The following is a 23,556-nucleotide window of genomic DNA, read 5'->3' as shown; positions in this document are numbered from 1 at the left end:
TGCCTAGTTTTGGGCTTATTTTATATTCTACATTTTTGGTCCTTTATATCGTAATCCATTCTCACAGTTTCCATGTATCACTCACTCTTTTTTCCTATCTGTATTGTTAAGCTGCTGCGAGTGAGTGTGAGTTTTTCCCAGTTGTGGGATCAGTCAATTTTTTTTCTTATTTTATAACTAATTTGGCTGATAGGTGATAGTTATCAATGTCTAATAAGGTTTATATGATATTCACATTCTCTACAGATAAAAAAAAAACACGTCAAAATAGTGAATTTGAAACAGTAACTTTTTAAATTTTATTAACATTTAGAAAAGCTCATAAATCATTGAAGGAAATAGTTGAGTAAAACAAGTACCACCACCACCACCACCACAGGAAATGACCTACTGACATCAACGTCGTGGTGGTACTGCGGCGCATCTCTGGGTTACAGTGCTGTGCAGCTGGCGGGCTACTACATGGTCACGTGAGCAAAAGCCTCAACATTTGTGCTGTTTGCAAGGACTGCGCTGAAGAAATTTTGGAAATGATACAGTAATTATCAATAAAGAGGTTATGTTAGAGCTTGCTCGCTTATATTGTCAAGCATAATTTATTTGTGCTAAATTTCAAGAATGCAACACACAAAAACAGTCTAAACAAAAAAAGGACAAGCGGCGGACACGATTTGATTTTGTTTTTTTATTATTCAGAATTGAAGACATGAGCTCATGAAGATCCAACAAGAGGATGTGATGATGTCAAGTAGCAAAGAACAGTCTTGAGTGATTTGAAGAAACTGAGGCGATGGACATCCGTGCTTCAGATACAAACCTCCCCTCTGACCCCAACTGAAAACCCCTCCACGAGTTTCATGGCCTCACAGACATTTAGACGTTTGTTTCTTAGCTCAGAAGCTTGAGTCATCCAGACGAGAGCTGGCTGCAGCTCGCCGCCGTAAAAATGAATAAAACAATCGGTTTGCAGTGAGCTCACGCTGACTTTAAAGTGCAATTTCATTTTGCGGCTTTGTTGGATTTGCAAAAGCATCTGGTCATAATTCACACGAGGACAACAATGACGGGGGCCCACGAATGGCTACATGAGGAACTACAGTTAGTATCAAGTGGGTAACTAGCTTCATAAATCTAATGGGTCGTCGAAGCACATGTTGCATAGTCTGAACGATAAAATGGAACACTAAGGAATCACTGGATAGAATGGAATTATTAGCATTATTATTTCTAAAAATGTTCAACCGGTGACCTAAACAGTTCCAGGCAGGAGAAGCTTCTGCTCAACTAGCTCCATATAGTGATTTTATGCTATTATGCTAAGCTAAAATGATGCTTTGATTCCCATTCATAGCCGATTTGAAAAAGGACACCAGCACAGGAAACATCTAAACATGATATCACTGCATGTGCAAAAAGAAATATGGATAAAAAGGATCTAGGAGTTACATCATCATGTCACAAAAGATGCTCAGGCAAGCAAACACACACACACACACACACACACTGTTTGCATGTACAGCAGCATGTCACGCAGTCTTTACAGGAAAATGCCCTCAGTCCAGCTAAGTCAGCTCAACTAAACCGCCATGATCCACATGAAAGAAACAAAAAAGACACAGTCGATGCTACTGCAGCTTCACAGGGAACGCGAGACCAACAGAACTCACTCCTTTCCTCGCGTTGTGTGTAATGGATGTGCACGGTGAACCTGCTAATGTCTAAGTGCTTCACTGGAAGATCACATGAATGTCTTGTCTTTTCTTAACTTTTGAGGCAGGAAGGCAAGCCAGAATAGACCGATTCAATTCAGTGGTGAACACTGGCAGTCGATGGGTTAAAAAGGTGTACAGACATGTCGTTACACAGAGGAAGACTTTATCGGTCAGGTACACAAATCAGAACAACAGATGATATTTTATCATAACAGGTCACGCTTTCCCTTGTCAATTCTTTTTTTTTTTTCTCTCTCTCCGTTTTCACTATTATACAAAAAAAGTCATACAAAAATACCCCGACGTTACATTCAAAGAGGGAATTTTCTGAAAAGTGCTCTTGCATAACTGACCACGTATGTCACTTTTCCTGCTCTCTCTCTCCCTCTCTCTCTATTTATCTTCAGGTAGTTTGTTTCTACACACAGACCACGAGGGAGATTCACAGTATTGGGGGTTAACAGTTGGTGGCCAACTCAAAGAAAAGTGCACATTGAGAGGGGACAGAGTGTTCAGGGCGTGCAAGAGTTTCGATGCTGCCAGGGGGACAGCAGCTGCCAAGAGGGAGGATTGGGGGGCCGATTGAGTCCTTTGAGGAGAAGGGAGGGAAGGAAGATACATCACAATAACAGAGGGAGGTGTGAAGGAGTTGATACTGGTTCAAGGTCGCTCTAATCTAACGTCGGCAGAGTCACGAATCCAAGCTGAAACCAGCGTCTAGGACATTGTTTCATCTTGCTTTCCAACAAGCTCCAGCTAACATTGGTAGGAAGGATGGGTGGGTGGAGTGTGTGGGGGTAGAGGATCCAGCACAGAGGACTTCTCTCATGCTTCCATATACTGGGGAGGGGGCTCCTTGGGTGGGATGGCAACCACTTCCTCATAGGGTGGCAGCAGAACCTGAAACCCAGCAGAAAAGCAAAGTGAGACTAGTATTTCTACTGCATTTCAAGAACATTCAAAGTACTTCAATCAAACCTTTCCAGACTCCCCAAGCCACCTAGATTCTTGCTCTTCATGCATTCATGAAGTCCTTCATACCCTCAGCAATCAATGTAAATAGAGAGCTCACACTCCTGCTCTAATTCTTCCATTCAGCTTCACAATGTTTTGCAGCTTTTTAAAATAGGTTTGATACTTCAGTTACGTAAGACAACTTTAATATTTATTTCTACATAGACGAGAACTCTCAGAATAGTGGACCACACACTGTAGTAAATGGCGTGATTGGCGACGCTCTGGATTGTGTCCCTGAAGAGGACATGCCTGGCTGCAAGGAAAACATCCACCAACATGCCTGCTCTTAAGCCAGATTGCCTTCTCTCTATCAGAGGTCTACTGTTGTAAATGGTGTTATAAAACCAGTGCTGCTGCTGCTAATTCGGGGAGATTGAGAGAGAGAGAAAGAGAGAGAGAGAGAGAGGGAATATGCTCCAAGGGGATGGAATTGTGAAACAGCCAGGGAGGCCCGGCGAACACATCACAGCGAGGATTTGAAATGAAGCGGACAAGCAGACAATTATGTAACGTGTCCAGAAGAAGAGAGGGGGACGGACGGATGGAGGGGGGGCTTTTAATGGCATTCGTATAAACGCACGCGGATAAGCAGCTGGGTACTCGATGTTTGAAGCTGTAAAAAGCCATTTAGATACACTGAAGGCTTTTCAATAGTAAAAATAGATGTAGGACTATTCATTCACTGTGTGTGGAGCCAGAGAATGCACTGCTAAAACCATGTGGGCTCTATTCAGGCCAACAGTTTAGCCTGTTATAACCACGAGCTATAAATATTTGTTGGAATTAAATAATAACCTCTCTACCCTTGAGGTCTGCACGTTACTTTGACCTACTTGTCTTTTTATTAAGTTTCTTTTATGACTCTGGTCTCATATTTGATTGCTTAGTTTGATTTCTTTAGTTTGTATATATATAAATATATATATATATATATATATATATATATATATATATATATATATATTTATATATACACACACACACACACACACATATATATATATATATATACAAACACACACACACACACACATATATATTATTTGCTCATGAAAAAGGCATGTTATCTATTATTATATGAAATACTGTCTTATGTCTTTGTTTTATATGTATAAACAACAAACAAACAAAACATCTACATCACCTACATGTACTTTACTGCCGATCCATCAATTTCTTATTTACTTTAATGTATTCTTTTTACCTTTCATACTTCTATCTATACTTCTATCAAGTTTTATTTTTCTTCAACTTGTTTGAAAACTTCAATGGAAAATTAAACCTGAAGCTAAAATAAGTTTGAAAAGTTCTTTATTAATTACGTTTTCATGCTAAATATGTTAGTTTATCTCAAAACTTGTATCTTGTGAAAAAAACATGATTTTTTTTTTTCCCTGGCAGAAAATTCACGTATCTTTAGCAGATATTGGCTATTTTGTGACCAGTTACACAGTATGAGACGGACTGGATTTCTTCTCCCAGCCTGGAGAATCTATTTCGCGAGGTGAAAAACCTGAGCTGTAAGTCACAGCCTTGACAACAAAATGGCAGACGAAGGTCTACGTACTGTGACGACAGTGGCTGGAAGACAGATTAATGTCTTATGTATCAGTGTTGAGGATTACAGCGATCAGACAGATGGAAACTGTGACTACACTAAAGCCTCTCAGAATTCCCATGAGTCAACACTGAGTGGACGAGCACGATGGACAAACGTTACTGCCAATCACACCTCAGGACGACTTGTAGTACCTGTACTTCTACCAGCAGCATCAACGCATTTGTAGGCCCTTCATCTCTACATATGTGATAACAATGTCAGAGCCAGCTGTTATTCGTGAGTTTCAAATGTTGGCTGGATGTCTTTAAATGGTGTGTGTGTGTGTGTGTGTGTTTGTGTGTGTGTGTGTGTGTGTGTGTGTGTGTGCTTCCCCTCAACAGGCTTCTGGAAGTTACCCAGTCAGAAGAGAGTGAATTTTAAAGTAAGGGGGCAGGAACAAGGTACCAGTCTATTCAGATGGAGGGTGATCTGCAGAGCCGTATCAAGGACCAGTGAAAGATAATAATAGAGTGATTTCTTTAAAACTATGACTCATATAAAGCTACTACAGTGGAGTCCCTGAAAATCATGAATAAAGAGCTGGAAATGAGCACAAGAAGTCCCCTTTCAGAAAAACCTGTATTTTCTGTTCCAGGTTTTAACTAGACCTTTAAATTCAACCTAATGTTAAACCTGGCAAACTGTCACTCACGTTTAACAGCACAGACATGGGAGCTGATGTGGTACGTTCCTAGTGTTACTGTATATAATCTAGGATGTCCTTGAGGTGAGGAGCAGCAGGGTGGGGGGGGACTCACCGTAGTGTCGTTGGTGGTGACATAAACCAGGACCTCTGTGGTGCCTCTGCCGCTCACATATCTGTAGCAGTTCCACACACAGCCAATCAGGTAGGCCTGAAACGGGGGGAAGAACACACTTTATTACTATTACTGAAGGTGATCTCCTCCATCCATCAAGGTGAGGACAGCTACACATCATAATGTGATTAATTCTCTGGCGGACATTTTCCAGGACAAGGTTACCCCTCTGGTTCTTAAACCGGCACGGTAGCCATGGCAACTCATCAGCCTCAAGTCTCTTGCCTCAGAATGCGTGTACTGAGGTTTACATTTGTCTGACTTGGCCAGGGAACAGGAGGTTCATTGAGAATGTGTGAGAGTGGCATGCTGAGTCCATTTCCCTGCCAGCACTAAGAGCAGCGGACCAACCAGCAAACCAGTCAACCTGCAAGCCAATCACTGCACCATCTGCCGAGGTGACCTACACACCCCACACTCAGGTTGGCCTAACCAGTACCAACCAGTCACAACTGGGCACTGACATCACTGTGTTACTGTGGTTACTAATTCAAATCATTTGTTCTCAAACCCAACTGAATGACTTGCTTTTAGAATGCAAACAAGTTGAGTTGAGGCTAAGAAGACGACTGCAGGGTCATCTGACCAACCATGCCAATAAAGCCCCGCCCAGCTGTGTACAAGTACAAAATGTTTGACACTTTTCCACTGGTTTGACCAGAAGGATGGATGAAGTATTTCTGCCGGCCAACTCAGAGGTCAGCATACATTCATTTGCTGTGTGACAAACAAAAGTTTATGTTCAGCCAAATGATGCATGAGCCTCTCACCACTACCTTTTCACTTTGCTTATCCATGATGAGATTTATTGCCTGCAAAAACTGTTGTAGTATTGTTTAGCCCCACGTTAGCAACTGCTATTTTAAAGACACATCAACCTTCAAAATTCACAAGTCTTAATATTTACCAATGTATTTTATGCCATGAAACAAATGATAAAAATTTCTTAAGCTAGAGAGAATGGGAGGCACTTATTTCAGGCATTTAACTGAAAACCAATTCAAAAATCCCACTGACTTTGGGATCAACAATGCTAAGTTATTCCTTGGTTTAGACATGCATTCATGTGCCAGTCAAGTCAATTTTATTTGTCTAGCCCCAAATCACAACATGTTACCTCATGACTAGGGTTGAACAATTTTGCCAGTGCTATGATTGGCTGCATAGTCTAAGTGAACCAATCGTATCATTGGCTGGACACCTGTCACTCACAGAGTCTTTGAGCTGCATAGATTTTCTTGTGCGCTGACAATGTCCAAGCTTACTCAAGTTTTCTGTTTAATAAAGTTCTTAAAAAGAGAGAATGTGCAAGCTGTGCGCGATTGCGAGTATGGCGGTTTGCAAACTGTGTCACACGAACGTTCAGTAATCTGGAAATACCACCAACCTGCGAGCCCACCTAAAACGTCATCACCCGGACAAGGGAATGCTAACTGAGACCGAGCCCAAGCAGCTGCTGCCCGACCCGGAACAAACCACGCTGGACAGTGACGGTGGTGGTTGCCACAAGTTCCATCTTCTTCACAGAGGTCGCAGAAAATTACAGTCCATTGCCTACTTTGTTAGGATTTGAGATCTTATTCGGTGGTGGAAAACACAGGCTTTAGGCGCATGGTGAACGTGATGGAGCCCCGCTATGCAATAGTCACCCGCGAATTGAATTATTGGCTACCATGGTTTATTTTTAGTTAACCTGGTGGCTAGACTGGCTAGCAGCTACCTCATATGTTCAGTATCAAGCTAAAAAAGCTGCCAAAGAACACTTGCTGCACTTAAACTCTCCATTGTTCACTTTGCTTTTCAAAAGCTTGCAAGCTACAATTTGCACTCAGTTTTAATAAATTAAACTAATTTTCTAACCAGATATTTGATTTGTTTTGTCCAGCATTTGCAAGCTGCCAGTCAGAGCCATATACTGTGTAATTGATGCTTTCAGTTCAATTCAATCCAAGTCAATGGAACACTCACAAGATGTCACCAAAATGACTTTGTCCCTTTAAAATCTTTCAGAGAAGGATGGAAGTGTATCGAATTATACCGTGAGCTGAATATCGTGATATGTATCGTATCATGAGCCGAATATCGTGTATTGTATCGTATCGCGAGATTAGTGTAGATAATGGAGGAAGACAGATGCAGAAGGAAAGAGAGAGGCAGAGATGAAGAGAGAAAGGGGAAGAGAATGATGGACAGACAGGGATGTGAACAGGTGATGCTAAGGGAGGCAGCTTGAGCCAAGAGTGTCTTTTTACACCAATTAGCAGTTAGACAACTGTGCGTAACAAAGCTGCGTGTTAGGACTCCTCTGCTCATGTCCTCCAGTGGCTGCCTTACATCATAAAACCGGATCTACCCAGAAGTTTCCAATTTGAGCTTGGAGGAGAAACAACTTGATCTGATTGTACAGATGACTGCAGCTTCATGTCCCATGACATCTCCCAGCCCCAGAGTATCGCTGCGTCTGGAGAATCAGCCATGCATTAAGGTGGAATTAGCTTGACAGGAGTTGGTTTCCTGTTGTTACGCTGCTCTCTGACTGTGTCATAATCTCACCAAGAACAGTGAAAAGTTCATTACACGTGCCACATGGATTATAATGAGATGTGCTCAGCGTGACATTTAATTAGCTTCATCACATTGCTACATGATGAACAAATGTATAAAAAGGCTGAATGTACAGTTCGGCGTGAGCAATGTTCACTGAGTGTGTGTTACCTGACACAACGTGCGATAGTATAATGGTAATATATAATGGTACAGAACGGCTAAAACGCCTATGCTTAGACACCATTTAGCACATTTTGCTGTTTACGTATCATTGCTAATCATTTACAACAGATTAGGAGACTTTGGAGTGTTCAGAAAACTCTAATCTCACCTTGAAGGAGAGGATGCAGCCAATGAAGAGGAGGACTGCAAAGACTAGGCACAAGTTGTTGGTGGACATTATGTCCTCTTTGTACGGGAATGTCCCCGGCTGCAAGGGAGGGGGAAAAAAAAGCAAAAGAGACACACATGGAGTAAAAGACATTTCAGGTGTGAAACAAGTATCAGTGAGGGCCAATGTAAGACTGAAAATAAGAAAGTGGCTTTTTTCAAATCAGAAAACGTGGCCTTTGTGTGCTTTAACACGCATGAGGTCTGAAACGGAAAGCTAATCTACATAACTAAGACTGGTCTTCATGCCTGGGTGGCCTGTTCTCACTGAAAGCCTCTTGTTCAGCAGTGTTACTCAACAGATGCTCTGGTGAAGCCCTCACACCCAACGGTTTAGCACCAATAACAACCTTAGCTTGAAAAGTCTTTTCCTGAATTAAATGATTTGTGCTTTAAATGCTGTGATTTCATTTAAGGCTCTGTAAAAAGAACGTCAGACAGCTATCAAGGTGTCTGCATGTCCAAGTTTCTGGTAGAAACAAGAGGCGATGGGGAGTTTTTTCAGAGACAGCACTGGTCTTTACATTAGCTGATAGAGGTGACTGTGATCACTTGCACTAGCTGAACTGGCTGCCTTCGTTTGCACTCCGCTAACTTGAATGTGAATAAATAATTTAATCACACGGCACTTCCAGACCTTCCAAAAGATAACAGACCAAATGGGTCGAGTTCTGACAGTCATTCAATTTCCCCAGGGTTGTGTGAGAGTCTGAACAATTCATCAACCGTCTACAGGAAGTAGTAATCTGGGGCTGCAGTTTATCCAGCACTGATGGATGGGGGAGGGACACAGAAGTCCAAGAAAGCATTTTCAATCGACACAAAAACATTTTTTTTTTTCAAGAAGAGAAAAGACAGTGATTTTGGTGCTACAATACGAAATAGAAAAACAAACAAACATGTTGAGTAAATAAAGAATAACTGCAACATTAACACAAGATTAAAACTGGTAACATTCATTTTTCCTTTCATGGGGCCTTCAAGAACAAAAAAAAGGAAGTGTAATAAAAAGAAGTATGTGTTGGAGATGAAGGGCAACAGTCCTCACCAGCTGCTGGAGGTAGTCCTGCACCGTGTTGGGGTAAACCACCACACTTATGGCTACCAGTGTGTTAAGGGCAAAGTCAAAGATTTGGTAGCAGAAGAATGGAATGATCCATGCAGCATGTTGCTATTTGGGAGAGATCAAAAATCCTTGAGAAATCATGGTTTCATGTAGATAGCTTTGTCATTGCTATTGCTTGTTCCTTTACCTTGTAAGCACCGTATGTTGCCATGCCACATATAAGAATCATGAGTAGGGATATGGCAGTGGCTATGCAGATATCTGCAGGGAGAAAACAGAGCAATATGAAGAAGAGATATTGCAGCAGCAAATATATAATTTCACTGGAATCTACTGATGTAATCCCAACATGTTTATGGGGACATGGATTTTGCAAAACACCTTAAGTAATCTTACTATTTTTAGCGCTTAATCTGCCTTGGACAAAACATGATCAGCACGTGGGCAATTGTTATGCAAGAGGTGCCAACTGTGATAGAACCCAACACCCCTCTTCTATCAAAACATAGGGGTCAGAAGTGACGGATGAGACAGTGTGCTGTTAGGAAAAAGTTACCTGGTGTTCCACATGAGACCGACTGGCAAACCGGAATCACCTGATTGTGGACATTTGGTCTCATTCATGAGATGTTCTTTTACACTGATTTTTTTTCCTTACACTCTTATAGAACTTTTTTTTAGCCCCTGATTTAGTCTGACCCACAGGGAGCAAATCCATCAACTCCTGGAACTGGTAATTGCTCAGGTTTGTCAAAAATTTACTGGTATGAGAGGTGCACAAAATATGCCAGATGTTTGATATATTTGATTGAAAAAAAATCACTCAGTTCGTTCATTCATCATCAATTGGAGCAGCTCCTCTCAAAACAAACTGAATGAAACCTCAATATGACCGTTGGTGTTTCCTTCCACTCAGCAGCAGTATTATGTCAGCACTGATACTGTGTTAAGATCCAGGGAGTGATGATACCCCGCCATCTTAATCTCTCACCACACACACAAAGGCATGCATGATAACACACTATAAATAAACAATTCATGCACTCACCTTGACCCCCCAGCACACATCATCCATAGATGTGAATTTTAAATGTTATATCTATAGATATGAATGTTGCCGCTATTGACACCTGACGATAGAATAAATAAATAAATAAACAAACCACCAGTGAGGCCCCACCCCCTTTCCAAATGCTTTGACTGGCATGTTGCATACGTGCAACAACTGTCTGAGCTGATGGAAACCTGGGAGCCAGTCAAGACAGCGTTTTAATCTGATGGAGAAGAAGAGCATTCGTTTTCCATCCGAGCAGCCAGTGGGCTGTGTTGTTCTAGAGGCGACTGTGATGATGATGATGATGATGATGATGATGATGATGATGATGACGACGATAGCTGCTAGAGGGGATGCACTGACTCTGACTTGTTCTCTATGTAGCTGAGCCTACTCAGCTATGTCTGTGCTGAGAGCAGCATTCTGGGGGGAAAAAAAGTGAAGGGCAGAAGGGAGAGGCGCTGGGGCTATATGGACATGCCGATCATTTTAATGAGCTCTCTCTGCCACAGCTCAGAGTCACATCTTTATAATACTGGTACTAGCCGAAACTGAGTTTAGTTCTTTGACATAAAGCTCAAGCTCTGTCTGTTCAAAGTCTAATAGGGTGCTCTGAAGTTATGCACTACACATTACCTTACAAGCAAAGCGACCACCACATTAAATATGTCCTTTTTATTGTCATACATCAACTGCTAACATCAAGATACAAGACAAAAATGTAGTGTTTTGAGTGGGACTCAGACAAATATTTACAACACTGTCGTATGTACCAGAACAAGAAATATTGTAAACAATTATGAGTCAAACATTATAAGAGAAATCAAATTGCTGATCTGATTATTTAAAGAATTTGGCACTATCAGTGGCCCCTTAATGTCAGTTTAATGCTCATTATCCCTGAGGAGATTCAATATAATCCAGTATAATTATTAAAAAGATAAACCTGAGGCACTCAATATGGTAAGACATTTAAAAAGCCTTTATGCCACATACATAGGCCAAGATTACTTCCTCGCAAGGCGATAAAAGCCTCTGCTGACTAGCCCGGGGTGAGATGCTAATTTTGTCTGTTTTTCAACACCTAAACATGTGGGATGTTTGTGTCCTATGCTTCAGAGACAGCTGGAGAGAAAGAAGAAGCCTGTTTTCAAGTTATTCTATGTACTTGATGCAAAATACTTAACGGAGAAAAGAGAGTGACGAGGAGCTTGGCAAACATATGAGACCATGAAGGTTTCCATGGAGGATTAATGGACTTTAAGACCATAAAGGCTTCCATCAGGGCTGTACTAGTAATGTATCATAATATTCATGCAGTTTATGGAAAGACTAACACGACAAGAATGAGTGAAGAAGCTGCACTCACTTGCATCGTCCATGACGTCGATGTCAGTTCCCAGCTCGGAGCTGGTAAGGTGGTAGCGGTACTGAACAGGGTCATTGAGAGCTGACAACAAAATGAGTAAGACCACCGCATTGATGAGCTGTGGAGGAAACAAAATCAATACGACACGTCAGCCTGAAGTCACTCCTCAGTCTATTCTCTGGTCAATAAAAATACGATACAAATTTTCAGGATAATTGACTATTCTTCAGTGTAACGTTAGAGAGACAGGTTTCATTTTACTCGCATTATAACTAACAAATTGTTTTTGGAGGACAAAATGACCTTGATCTTCCATCCATTTTCTATACAGCTTATCGTGTTAAGGGTTGCGGGGGGGGGGGGGTGGAGCCTATCCCAGCTGACATTGGGTGAGAGGTGGGATCCACCCTGGACAGGTCACCAGTCCATCGCAGGACCATCAAGTGCTATTAGGGGCTCAGTATCTTGCTCAAGGATACTTTAACATGGTCACTTGGGGAAGTGAGGATCGACCCTTCGGCTGCTAGACAGCCAATCTACCTCTGAGCCACGCCGCCCCTGACCTTGAGCTCTGACAACTAAATTTTAATCAGTTCTTTCTTGAGTTCAAAGCTTCATTCACATCCAAGTCTAAAATGCTATTTGGTAAACTGCAACAGTGGGTGAGAGGTTCTATTTTGTCTGAAAGCTTAATACAAGTACTGCAAATAAGTCACAGTAAATTATACGGTATGCCAGAAGTGGACAATACACCTGCATAAATATCCCCAAGTGCAATGCAGTAATAACAACAACCTAGCAGACAATGATGGACACAAGGGTGACTAATGCAGTCCTGACACGTTACCAGTGGCCCTACATTGGTGTAAACCGTTTCTTGTTTTAAATAGAATCATGTGCATTGCATTTTAAAAAATAACGTGTTTGCTGCAGCCTGATGAAGCCAACACCAACAACAATCATCAGTGTAGTTGAGAAAATAGGCTCAATATTGGAATAAATATCAGATGAGTATTGGATTGGAAATGGTAAAAAAAATGTGGGTTGGTGCATCTCTATTATATAGAATGACATTTAAAAAAAAAACATCTGATAATACAGAGCAAGTACAGATTTGTCATATTTTTATTGTTAAACTAATTATAAATGTCAACCAGCAGGATGAGGGAAACATACTTGAGTTCTACAAATACATAAATAACTGTTAAAAAGGTGTCTTATATAAATTACAGCCATTTCGATTTGACTGGATCTGAATACATAACGTAGACCCGCGTCGTAGTGGGGTCAAAAGGAGAATGGGGGTTTACGTTACTAAAGGTCGGGGATTTTCCAGGCTTAAGTACCGCACTATGTTTAAAACTTCAGGTTATCCCATAGGTACAAACCGAGACTAACTATATTTAACCTCACCAGTGCAAATCTAGGATGATTCAAATAGCAAAGGGCAGGATGGGGGATTACCAATCCAGCTCAATTAAAATGAAGCAGCGACGAAGGAATGTCAATATTCCGCCATTGAAAATGCTTCAAATTACATCTTTGATTTGAACGAGTAAATCAAAACAGCCCAACACAGAACACCTCCTTCTAAATATCGATTATTAATTCTCAAACTAATAATCCCCCTAATAATCAAATCATTAAAATGGCCAATCAAAAAAAAAAAAAAAGAGTGACGAAAACAAATGAAAGGCAGCAAATGTAGCTAGCTGGCTAACTTCACCATACTTGATGTTTATTCAATATTTCATGACATATTTCACATTTATAAACACATTCCTCGTCATTTGGACTTGACATTAGGCTGAATCAAATAAATAAATAAATAAACTGATTTACCATATACCATATTCCCAGAATGATGGTGCCCGTCCGTACATGGCAGCAGAGGCAGCAACTCGTCGAGTACCACCGGTCCCACGGTGAAATCATCGTTTATCCTTCTCCGAGGGTCCAGCTATAACATGAATGCTGCCAGGAATTCTTGACTCAAGACTCCGATGTTGAAACCAACAAGGTTCGGTGGGTGTCCTCAGTGTCAGAGCCGCCGCGTTCAGCTCGTGCTGTGGTGAGGGTGTTCGTCCGTTTCTGCGAGTGGACTCCTCGCCAGCACAGAGCCGTTAATCTGGCTCATCCCAGAGTCACGTGACCCGCGGAGGATTTTTTTTTCTGAGTGGGATCCGCGGAGGAGGAGGAGGAGGAAGAGGACGGCTGGTAATGACGGGGATAGACGCGAGGTGCTCGGAAATCAGTCCAAATGTTGAAGTCTGACGCGACGCCTCTTCTCTGATTTAAGTTTTAATTTGTGTCACGAACGAATGCAGAACGTAAACTGGCGCTTTCGCTTTGTTTTCCAGTGTTCTCAAGTTAAATAATCCCACACTAAATATGATTCGTGCAGGTGTAATTATAAAGGTTTCAAAATAAAGCAGATGCAAATGCCACAATCCGGGTCACAGCAGAATACCTGTTACCAGCTGGTGTACCTCGGCAGGTGGTTTGTTGCAATGTGATTCACTTTTATGGAGGGTCAAAACTGCCACAATTCCCTTCAGATAGAGGAATATTCTATCAAATGCATCAAAGATGTATTGAAAATCTGGCAGTGCTGTCAGTCGGTTAAATATTCAATCTGATTACATGTTTTCTTATGAATTCGATTTTGGTCATGACAGGCATTTAAAATATTTCAGTTCAAACAGAATTAGGTAAAAGTGTGAATAAATGAATCAGTTACTTTGCCATCCTGATTTTTTTTTGTTTTAATCTTTTTTGTTAAATTTCCTATTTGCAGATAAATTCCCCCATTTCACCACTTTTACTTTTTATGTATTTTTTTAATTCGTTATTTCCCTTTTGCATCCTTGCTCTATTTATTTCTTCAGACATACTGTACATATCTTTACATTTTCCTTCCACATTTATTGAGCGGCTGCCATTCGAACATGTTATGGAGTCAACCTACAATCATTTTTGGCTTCATTTTATCTTGGGGCTTTGTTTTTCCCATCCAACATGTAAACACACAGGACAGAGAGATGAGGGAGACCCGGGGGCCAGCAGGGGCCAAGCAATTAAAACCATTTCACGCCGCAAAATTCAGCCTCCTAAAATGCAGCGGGGTGCTCAGTTAGAATCAAGATTAAGCCTCAAAACCAAGACAGACGACTCGCAGTGTCATCATCTCATTTACGTGTGGCTCTCTCTCTCTTTCTCTGGGTGAACATCCTGACCCTAACCCTGACAGATGGGGGATTTTCTTCTCCAGCCACGACTTAATACTGACCAGACTGCATCCTCCTTAAATACTGGAACGCAATCTTCAGAGAAAAATCTCAACATGAACATCCACGTCTTTTCAACAAGCGTTGCTCGTCCTCAAAACTTTCCATTTCTCCTTCACAGTGACAACCTTATTACACAGGGTGGGCACTGACATACTGTAATGACCAGAAATACAAATCTTAAAATCCCTTTTCCCCCCCCTGATCTCTGGAGAAAAATAAATCCCGAGATGCGTGCCTGGGTGAGCGCGTCTGTTAGTTTGGAGACTTTGATTCTTCATCTCTGCAATGTGAAGCCTGTGGGTGTCACACAAAGGGAGTTAAACTTTTTTTGTTACTGTTTTGAACAGCCAGGACTTCAGGCACTTGCAGTCCCATTCTTTAGAAAGTGACCTTCACTGTGAATACATCTGCCTTCATACGCACAAACAAGAGAACTGTAGAACAACGAAACATGCGCTCTCTCTCTCTCTCTCTCTCTGGAGGGAAGGTGAATGGACAGTGAGCCAGAGATTGCGAGAGATTAAACATTGGTAAATCCTAAATGAACTGAGAGATAAGGGATGGAGGGAGATGAGGCGAAGGAGGTCAGGCTCTGTAAGCGTGCCACGCGACTGCCTCGCCACATTGACTGGGGCGGCGGTTTGGCCTCAGGAGGGTCACTGTAACCAGGGCTGGTCACGGGCTCGACGGCTGCTGACACAGTTTTCCATCGTCCAACATACTGAATCCGCAATGAATTAAAACCAGTTAGGGGATTAGTTTTACTGCAGCTTTTTGTTGCCTGTGTGGAATTCTGCTGGATAAATACTCCTCGATTAGATTATCTGGACTTCAAATAATAATTATAATCAGTTTGTCCACAATTAAATAAAGAGGCTTAAAGTCATCTTTAATTTACATTTAAAAACATTTTTTCTTAGCCAGCGTGGCAACAAGTACAAGTGACCTGTAACAACCAAACCTAAAAACAAGTTCAATTAGAGGTTAAAAACAGACTTCCAAGTGTAATATCAAGCAACTCATTTATTAATTTTCAACATAGAAATATCATTTTTATCTCCTCAATAAAGAAAATCATTTCACAAAACCGTTTTTTTTTTCTTCTAGAGACAAGTATATAAATACATTGATTGGATCATCTTAAATCATCAGTAGAAACTAAAACAAGAAAGGCATCTGCTGCCTGTCACAGCAACACTTGTTCTGTTCTGATCTATCAGGTCTACTAACAACTATGTACCACCACCATCTGATCATCAAGATGCACTCAGGCTCTTTGAATGCACTTGCCAGAAAGCTTGCCAAAAGTCTCAGTAACTCTCACTGAATTGGAGATTTCCACAGAAAAAAAAAGAAGAAAAAAAAAGAACAGCATTAAAAAAAGCTCTTAACAGTATATGTACACACCAAGTGCTGCTCCAGGACCGAGCACTAACAGTTAAAGCAAGAGTTCATTCATTTAAGTTCATGTACACAAGTACTATTATTATCAAAGTCATGCAAGATGAAATTAATTCAGACATCAAAATTTACAATTGGATGGAAACTATAAAAAAGGCTGCCAATGCACTTTATATACAACTACAGGTTAAGGCAAAGGAATTAAATTCCTGTAATATAGACTGTGTATATGTGTAGTTTCAAACCAACTTTGCTGTGGCATTAAAGCAACGCCACGTCATAGCTCTACCTACACCGCCTTCATTCTCGTTTTTATCCCGGACGTTTGTTATACAGCTCACATTCAGCAACACAAGGTAGTTAAAACAATTTGTTGACATCAAAAGGAACTGGATACAGCCTTTTGCACAGTGCAATCACAGAAATGGAAAAAGCCCTTACAATCTATACATATGGCATGGCTTTTTCTAGCACAGAAACTGAGGAAGCGCTAAAACGAACAAAAAAAATTAATATCAAACAAATCAGAGTGCAGAAAAGACCGTAAATGTCTGGAGAAAACAATGCACGGTTCAATCAGATAAAGATTAAGATATTAATAGAGGGAGAATAGTGCTACTGCATCATGGGATAATCCCACTGCTCCATTTTTTTCCCTTACATTACAGTGCCACCTGGTGGTTTAAATCAATCACTGCGCTCTCTGCACACGATTCATCCAGTGTCGATCCAAAGTCAGATTATCTCAAAAACAACCACACAAAAAACCCCCAATATAATATAAATCAAGTGCGCAGCAATATTTTGGCAAAATCATGAATGTTTGAAACCATAAAAATGTGAAACTCTGTCAACTATGTAACTGGATTTCTTGGAATATTACTGAAAAAAAAATCATGATCACCCCCCCTTGTTTATCTAATAGAGCATCCATTTCATACTCTCTCACTGTGACGATTCCTCTTATCCCCACAAACTATGGCCTGACCTGGTGAAGAGGCCAAAACATATCCTTGTGCTGTGCAAAACTGGAATTTTAATTTCAGAACACACTAATTTGATGCAATCAGATTAAGTGGATTATTGCTGGTGTTTTGTCCTGGAAAATAATCAACAACCTACGATGATTTTTGATGGAATGAAAATTGCAACAGCGCAGGAAATGTAAAACTCAGTTATTTTAAATCTTAACTGACAGACTCTTACTCTTACTTCTTCACTATGTAGAAAGCTTTCAAGAGGACAACAATCTTTTTTTTCTTCTTTTTTTTTAAATGTAGAGATTACTTGTTTGTCTGTGAAGTTCATTTGAAATGTTGTCAAATGTTGATGCAACATAGCGTTGGCTAAAACTGCAGATTCAGACACCGTACAAGGACAGTTGGGGGGTGGGGGGGGTAAGAGGAAATTCCAAAATTAGGAGAAAAAGAACATTACATAAAATAAATCTGACCTCTATTCAGAAATCGGAATGCAGTAATTGTCGAGGCGATTTCTGGCTCTCCCGACTACAATCGTAAATTAATGCAGTGAATTCATTTCGAACTCAAATTTAGCCTAACCTGCCTGATGAGGGCAAGACTTTGTGGCCAGTGCAGAGGTAACGATTACAGCGATCCTTTCAGTGTACAAGATGTGAACATTCTATTAAGATAAACTGCAAAAACCCTTCAAACCAATCCAAGACCAGTACACGGAGCTCACTCCCACACCTTCATGTAATCTATTAAAGGGAGGCAAGCATTGCAAACAAAGCCAAGTGCAACCTTTGGGGAGCAAAAATTTCTTCAAAATTAAATCTACTAACAACAAAAGGAAACCCGTTTTGTATTTTTGGGTCAATGATAAACATAAACTCTTGGAGGAAAAAAAACAAAACAAAACACTGATGCCATAAAGGACGAGAACATAAACCTGTACCTCCACTACAAGTTCCACAACTGCTGGAACGTTACTTTGTTTGCAGTGTAGTAAAATAGTGCAAATTAGGTAAGATTTGAAAGTCCATAGGACCACATTTCATCACTTTATTTAGCCAAGCAAGTGACAACCACTGCTTGTTTTCTTCTGGTTTAAGGAGTAAATGTATCTCTGTACCTGGTAATTATTGCATGAGACATATTTAACAATCATTTGCATAAGGTTTGTATGGACCTGCGATGTGACTTCATGTCTCCCTTCGGAGCTTTTTCTTCTGGGAGGCCTTGGGGGGCTCGGCGATCTGCTCAGACTTGTCTTCTCTTCTCTCTGCGAAGAGAGGGACAGAACGAGTAAGGAAGAAGACGGAGCTGATATCTGTTTTATCCTCTAATGCATAAAGATGGAAATAACACTGTATGACGACAAGAAATGCAAATGAGATTAACGGATAAACAGATATTAAGCTTTTAAATTTTTTTTTTACGTGAGTGAGGCATCAGGACAGTTGAAACCTACTCTGAGAGGAGGATATGCTGAGATTCTGTTTTCTGGAGGCTGGTACAGGAACCTGGTCAGGTACGGTGTAGACCATCTAAAACCAAGCAAATGGAACGACTGATTAATATGAAAATGAACAAACACAAATATTTTTCACTGTTGCAAAAGGCATTGATGGTTTTTTTTCTTTTTTTTCTTCAACCTGAGCCTCAGGTGTAGCCTCCTCTTCAGATTTCTTCTTCTTTTTTCTCTTCTTCTTAGATTTGGCTGCTCCACCAGTTGGATCCTCTGTGTCCTTCTCATCCGCTAATACCTGCGCTAACAAAACGGCAGTCAAATCACTGGAACATTGGGAAGACTAAGGCTGTGCTGGGAAACACCTACTGAAGCATCAATCGTCCCTGATACCTGAATCAGCAGGTCATACATTCCAGCTGTATTGTGTGGGAATTTTGTCCCAGCCAAACACAGCTGGATATGGACCAGATTAGCTAGAGTGTTTATATGAGATGGAGCTGATGGCATGAAGTCAGCAGACAGTCTTCAGACTACAACATGACAGACTTTCAGACAGACCTTAGAACTGTTCATTAGATTTGTAGAGTTTGTAAAGCATTCCAGCCACCGGGCAGACCACCATTCTGTGGCCACATTACCCGAATAAGGGAGAATATTTACCCATGGGAGAATGGACACTAGAAGATATGAGTACCAAAGCATTTAGCTGCTCTTCTCTAATATTTTGGCTACATTTGTTCTTTCACTGCTTAATAAATAATCAGAGTGGCAGTCAGACCTTGTTGGGAAAGGGCTGTTGCTTCAGCAGAGGTGCCGGTGCCATCGTCACAGGCGGCTCCTCATAGTTTCCCCAGTGTTCTACCGGGGCATTCCAGTCAGAGCTGGGGTCTGTTGCTGCTACGCCATCTTAAAAAGTAACATGGATGCATGTTAGATGACAAAGTTACACAGAGGAGGACAAATTCCATGGTGCATCTCCCATGGTGGAATTTATGCTTCCTCACCGCTATGCTCAAACCATAAAGGGTGTGTTTTGTTTTATAAAATGATGGATTACACAGAGAAAATCCTGCCCTAGTTATTAAAGGAGTTTGTGAAATACTCACTAATTCCAGACCATTCATCGTCAACATTAGGGTGACTCGCCCACTGCAGCTCAATTGACTTTGATATTGTTCCTGGGGGGGGGGGGGGGGGGGGGGGTTACACAATAAGAGGAGTAAGGCTGTTTGTTTACAGAGTCAGAATGTTATGCTGTGACTGGATAATAAAGCTGCTAGTTAATCACAGCTCCAACCTGTGGTGTTGAGTCCGAGCATGGAGAATGAGACCTGGTTGAGGTCGGCCTTCATCCGGCTGTCGATGGCGTTCCAGGCTGGTGAAAACACACAGAGAGACACAGATAAACTCAGACTCCATAACAACAAAAGGGTTTTCGAGATTTCCCAGAGTTTACACAGCGCTGACAAGAGACAACAAACATGAATTATAACACCTTCAATGAGCATAAACCAAATCGGTGCATTCGAAACCTTAATTTTCTTTTCAGAGAAATTACACTCTTATTTTCCATTGTGCTTTATTTCAGTGCCTTCATGTGAGAGCTCGACTGTGTTCTGCTTTCTGTTGATCATCCAAATAGATAACAACCAGCAATAAAAGGTATTTGCAATGCACTTTTGCAGTGACTGTTTGTCTGGTTGCTGAGGTGCAGGACGAGCTGTGTGTTGATGTTTGTTAGATAAGGAGACATTAGCAGGAAAGCTAACAACAATTTAGGTGGTTGTTGGTGTGTTGCGGCTGCTTTATTGCTCGTCTGATCTGCCAACGACGGAACGTTATTGCTTTGCTCAAGTAATCTGCTGCACCGAAATAAGGTCTCCGGCTGTGTGGATGGATCCAGTAAAAAGAAAGAAAGATGGATTCATCAAAACCAGATTATCTGAAACATAAATATCTCCCTTTCAGTTTGGGTTGCTTTTCTGCAAGTGGAACACCAGCCGAGCGATGACACACGCGTGCCAAAATGGACAGCAAATGCAATTTAATTTCAGTTGGACTCCCCAACGGAATTCTTTTTTCATTGTACTTGCAATACAATTTCTGCTCAACAGATGTCTCCGTTGAACACAGATATATTTTCATATTCTTAATTTTTTTAGCCAAACAGCATTATTTTATTGTTATTACAACTTTCTTTGATGACGGAATAAAAAAAAATTAAATTAAAAAAACAAACAAACCTAAACCTGAGTCTTGGTGTTACCTTGACTCTCTTGTGTCCAGGACTGGGGTTCAGGTTGGGTCCTGTAATGTGGAGCAGAGGGGACAGCACCCCACTTAGTCCCCTCCATCGAACCCATCTGACCTGGAATCTTCAAGGAAAAGTCAGTCCAGCCTCCACCGTTGACGGAAGGCTCATCTCTCCGGCTGGATGAGGCTGGGATGTGGACAGTGACACGTTGAGAGGAGAGAGTCAGGTGACCAACTGTGGTAATCTTAGTTGGAAGAGCAGGTAACTAACAGACATGCAAATGTTGCCTAGTAATATTTCCTGACACTACACTGGCCTAACTTAAACTGCTTTTGACACTAGATGGAATAAGAAAATGAGGAAGCATCTGAGGGGAAAAAGAACGTTTCAAGAGATTCTACAATCTCACAACATCGAGAAGTACAGGTTTAGCTCTGTCTGTGCCTGCTTCCCCTTTACCAGTTGTTCTTTACTGTAGAGACTCAAAAAGAGAGTAAAAAAAACACTGATATCACATTTATGTCAGCCCTGTGCTACACACCAACTTTTGGGGGAATTTGTTTATTTTCCACCCTCCTCAGAGCCAGGTAAATAGATAGATACCCTTCTTTAACTGATGGGCTGAAACAAGACTTCCTAGACCTTTAGCTGGTGTGACAGTCTATCATTGCTAGTTCAGTACCATGACTCCCTCTGTTCTTCTTCATGTTGGTGGGTGCTGTGGCCATGGTAGAGTCCACATGGGTCTTGCTGGGCTCCTCTCCTCCTGGGCTACCAGACGTCTCAGAACCCTTGTCCTTCCTACGCTGCTGCCTCTTTTCTCGATTACTGACTTTGGTCTCCCAAGCACCTGATGACCCCCAAAAACAATTTAAAATGATCAGGTGACTTGACCTTACATGGCTGATTAAGAATGAAATGTGTTTACTTTTTAGACACAGACAATAACAGGTCAGTCGTGTATGGTTAACAAAAAACTGGATTGGCTTAAATAAATTTAACAGTTGGAAACTGAGTGGGATGTGTGTCTGTACGTCAGTTTGAAAATTTACTTATTATGAAAGTGAAAGCAGTTGCTTCTTACCGTCATCAGGTTCCTTCCTGTCAATTGTGGTCACATACTGGACTGGTTTCATGTTTGTCTTGGCTTTCTTTTTGTCCTTTTTCACCTGAACAGGAGCCTGCACATCTGGCACCTGTGTTTATAGAGGTTATAAGAAAAGGTACAACAGAAGATTGTTTTTTTTTTTTTTTAAGAAATAGAATAATAATGGACTCCTGAAAATTTAAAAAAAAAAAAAAAAAAAGCATTTTAGGTTGACAAGTGCATTTATACCGTCTCAGGTTTAGTGTGAAGGGACAGCTTGGGAACCACGTCAACTTCATCCTGAGCCACAGCCACTGGCTGTCCGTTAGACTGAGTCTTCTGTGAGAGCACCAGAAAATAAAAGAACTCAGGAACACATGGTGAAGTCTTGTCAACTTATCTTTTACAATTAATCGTGTTGCTGACGCACAACCCCTGAGGCATCATGAACCCCATTCATGAACACAGTGCGTTTAATAGTCATATAAACCTATTTGGTGATAGACTACAAACTGAATGGTCCTAAATTTGTGTCTTAGATACAATATAGGATAGCAGCAGTTAGCATCCCCTGCTAAAGTGTGTACTTCAAACGATATCAACGGTAAATCCCAGCTATTCACATTTATCTATCCGTATTTGACTGGATTTACTGAAGATTGAACTGCTAGCGTTAGCCTCGTTAGCAGCCTTTCACTGGCTATAACGGTACTGCAGGCATCATTTTCTAAACACAGCCTCATGACGCGTTTGCTAGCTTGGGATAAATTATTTACCTTTGTCTTTTTGAAAGTGGGTCACAGGTTTGTCCATTTTATTGTTTAAAACAGAGTAGAGTATCATGCTAATGGTTGTTTAATAATTTTCCATAATGATAACTCAGTGGGCTAACTGGCGTCAAATATTCACGCTCATTGGTAAAACAATGGAGAGAACTTAGCTAAACTAACTGAGTGAAGAAGACCCTCCACCTTTTCAGGAGTTTTCTTTTTGTTCCTCTTCTTCTGCTCTTCTGGTTTGGCAGTTTTGGTAAGGTGGGCCTTGCCGAGCTCACTACTGCCTTGGTTGACGACGGATCCCCGCTTTTTCCCGACGTTCAGTCCGCCATAGACGGCGGCCCAGGACAGAGAGAGCAGGAGAAGCAAACCGGCGGCGGCCGTCGTCAGCATTACCCACGTTGGATATAGTTCGGGCTTCAGACCTAAATCCATACCGAACTGGGCCCTTACATATGCTTGTCCGGAAGACAGGAGATCCTTCAAACGGCTGGAAAGCAGTTCGGCTTTCTCCAGCGCAAAGCCTTGCCAGTCCCCAGCCATCTTTACAAACCTCGATAAACTAGCCTGCTGTAGCTATCATCATCCCAGTCGCCGTATGCTGGCGGAGGAGTGGCAATCTAATAATCTACAATCCGTCATGTACGCGACATCTTGATTTGGCTGGGTTTGAAGTCACTGGCATAAATCAGAAGTGAAAATCTGGCAGTGGCTAAATGATGTGTCGCTTTGGTGACCT

At 41.3% G+C, this 23,556-nt stretch overlaps 2 protein-coding genes across 2 annotated transcripts; both read right to left on the bottom strand.

Moving 5' to 3' along the window:
- Nucleotides 1-657: 657 nt before the first annotated feature.
- On the bottom strand, nt 658-13,711 carry laptm4b (lysosomal protein transmembrane 4 beta). The gene is made up of 7 exons (XM_086193281.1): nt 13,416-13,711; nt 11,574-11,691; nt 9,338-9,411; nt 9,133-9,255; nt 8,026-8,124; nt 5,088-5,183; nt 658-2,612 (listed from the first exon to the last, which is right to left on the bottom strand). Exons 1-7 carry the CDS (start codon nt 13,506-13,508, stop codon nt 2,538-2,540), a joined length of 678 nt encoding a protein of 225 aa, XP_086049407.1. The 5' UTR covers nt 13,509-13,711; the 3' UTR covers nt 658-2,537.
- Nucleotides 13,712-15,866: 2,155 nt separating this feature from the next.
- mtdha (metadherin a) lies at nt 15,867-23,513 on the bottom strand. Its single transcript, XM_086192553.1, has 11 exons — nt 23,013-23,513; nt 22,291-22,380; nt 22,039-22,150; nt 21,637-21,804; nt 20,967-21,140; nt 19,998-20,075; nt 19,807-19,878; nt 19,479-19,606; nt 18,885-18,995; nt 18,701-18,776; nt 15,867-18,511 (listed from the first exon to the last, which is right to left on the bottom strand). The coding sequence occupies exons 1-11, from the start codon at nt 23,358-23,360 to the stop codon at nt 18,432-18,434; spliced, it is 1,437 nt and encodes a 478-aa protein (XP_086048679.1). The 5' UTR covers nt 23,361-23,513; the 3' UTR covers nt 15,867-18,431.
- Between the last annotated feature and the right edge of the window lie 43 nt (nt 23,514-23,556).

This window comes from Aulostomus chinensis, chromosome 22, assembly GCF_037954235.1.
Source record: "Aulostomus chinensis isolate RoL2024-O1b breed Wild chromosome 22, RoL_Achi_v1.0, whole genome shotgun sequence".
In the NCBI taxonomy this organism is placed as follows: Eukaryota; Metazoa; Chordata; class Actinopteri; order Syngnathiformes; family Aulostomidae; genus Aulostomus; species Aulostomus chinensis.
The sequence above is the reverse complement of the archived record's forward strand: the minus strand, read 5'-3'. Positions and strand labels throughout refer to the sequence as shown.

Bases quoted from the DNA above. Each gene is read 5' to 3' on its own strand.
- laptm4b (XM_086193281.1), bottom strand. From the start codon at position 13,508: ATGATTTCACCGTGGGACCGGTGGTACTCGACGAGTTGCTGCCTCTGC. The intron at 11,692-13,415 runs GTAAATCAGTTT...TTTCCTCCACAG, and splicing joins TTCTGGGAATATGGTATATG to CTCATCAATGCGGTGGTCTT. The intron at 9,412-11,573 runs GTGAGTGCAGCT...TTCTCCCTGCAG, and splicing joins CGACGTCATGGACGATGCAA to ATATCTGCATAGCCACTGCC.
- mtdha (XM_086192553.1), bottom strand. From the start codon at position 23,360: ATGGCTGGGGACTGGCAAGGCTTTGCGCTGGAGAAAGCCGAACTGCTT. The intron at 21,805-22,038 runs GTAAGAAGCAAC...GGGGGTCATCAG, and splicing joins CAGGAAGGAACCTGATGACG to GTGCTTGGGAGACCAAAGTC. The intron at 18,777-18,884 runs GTTGAAGAAAAA...GCTTGGTTTTAG, and splicing joins AGGCTACACCTGAGGCTCAG to ATGGTCTACACCGTACCTGA.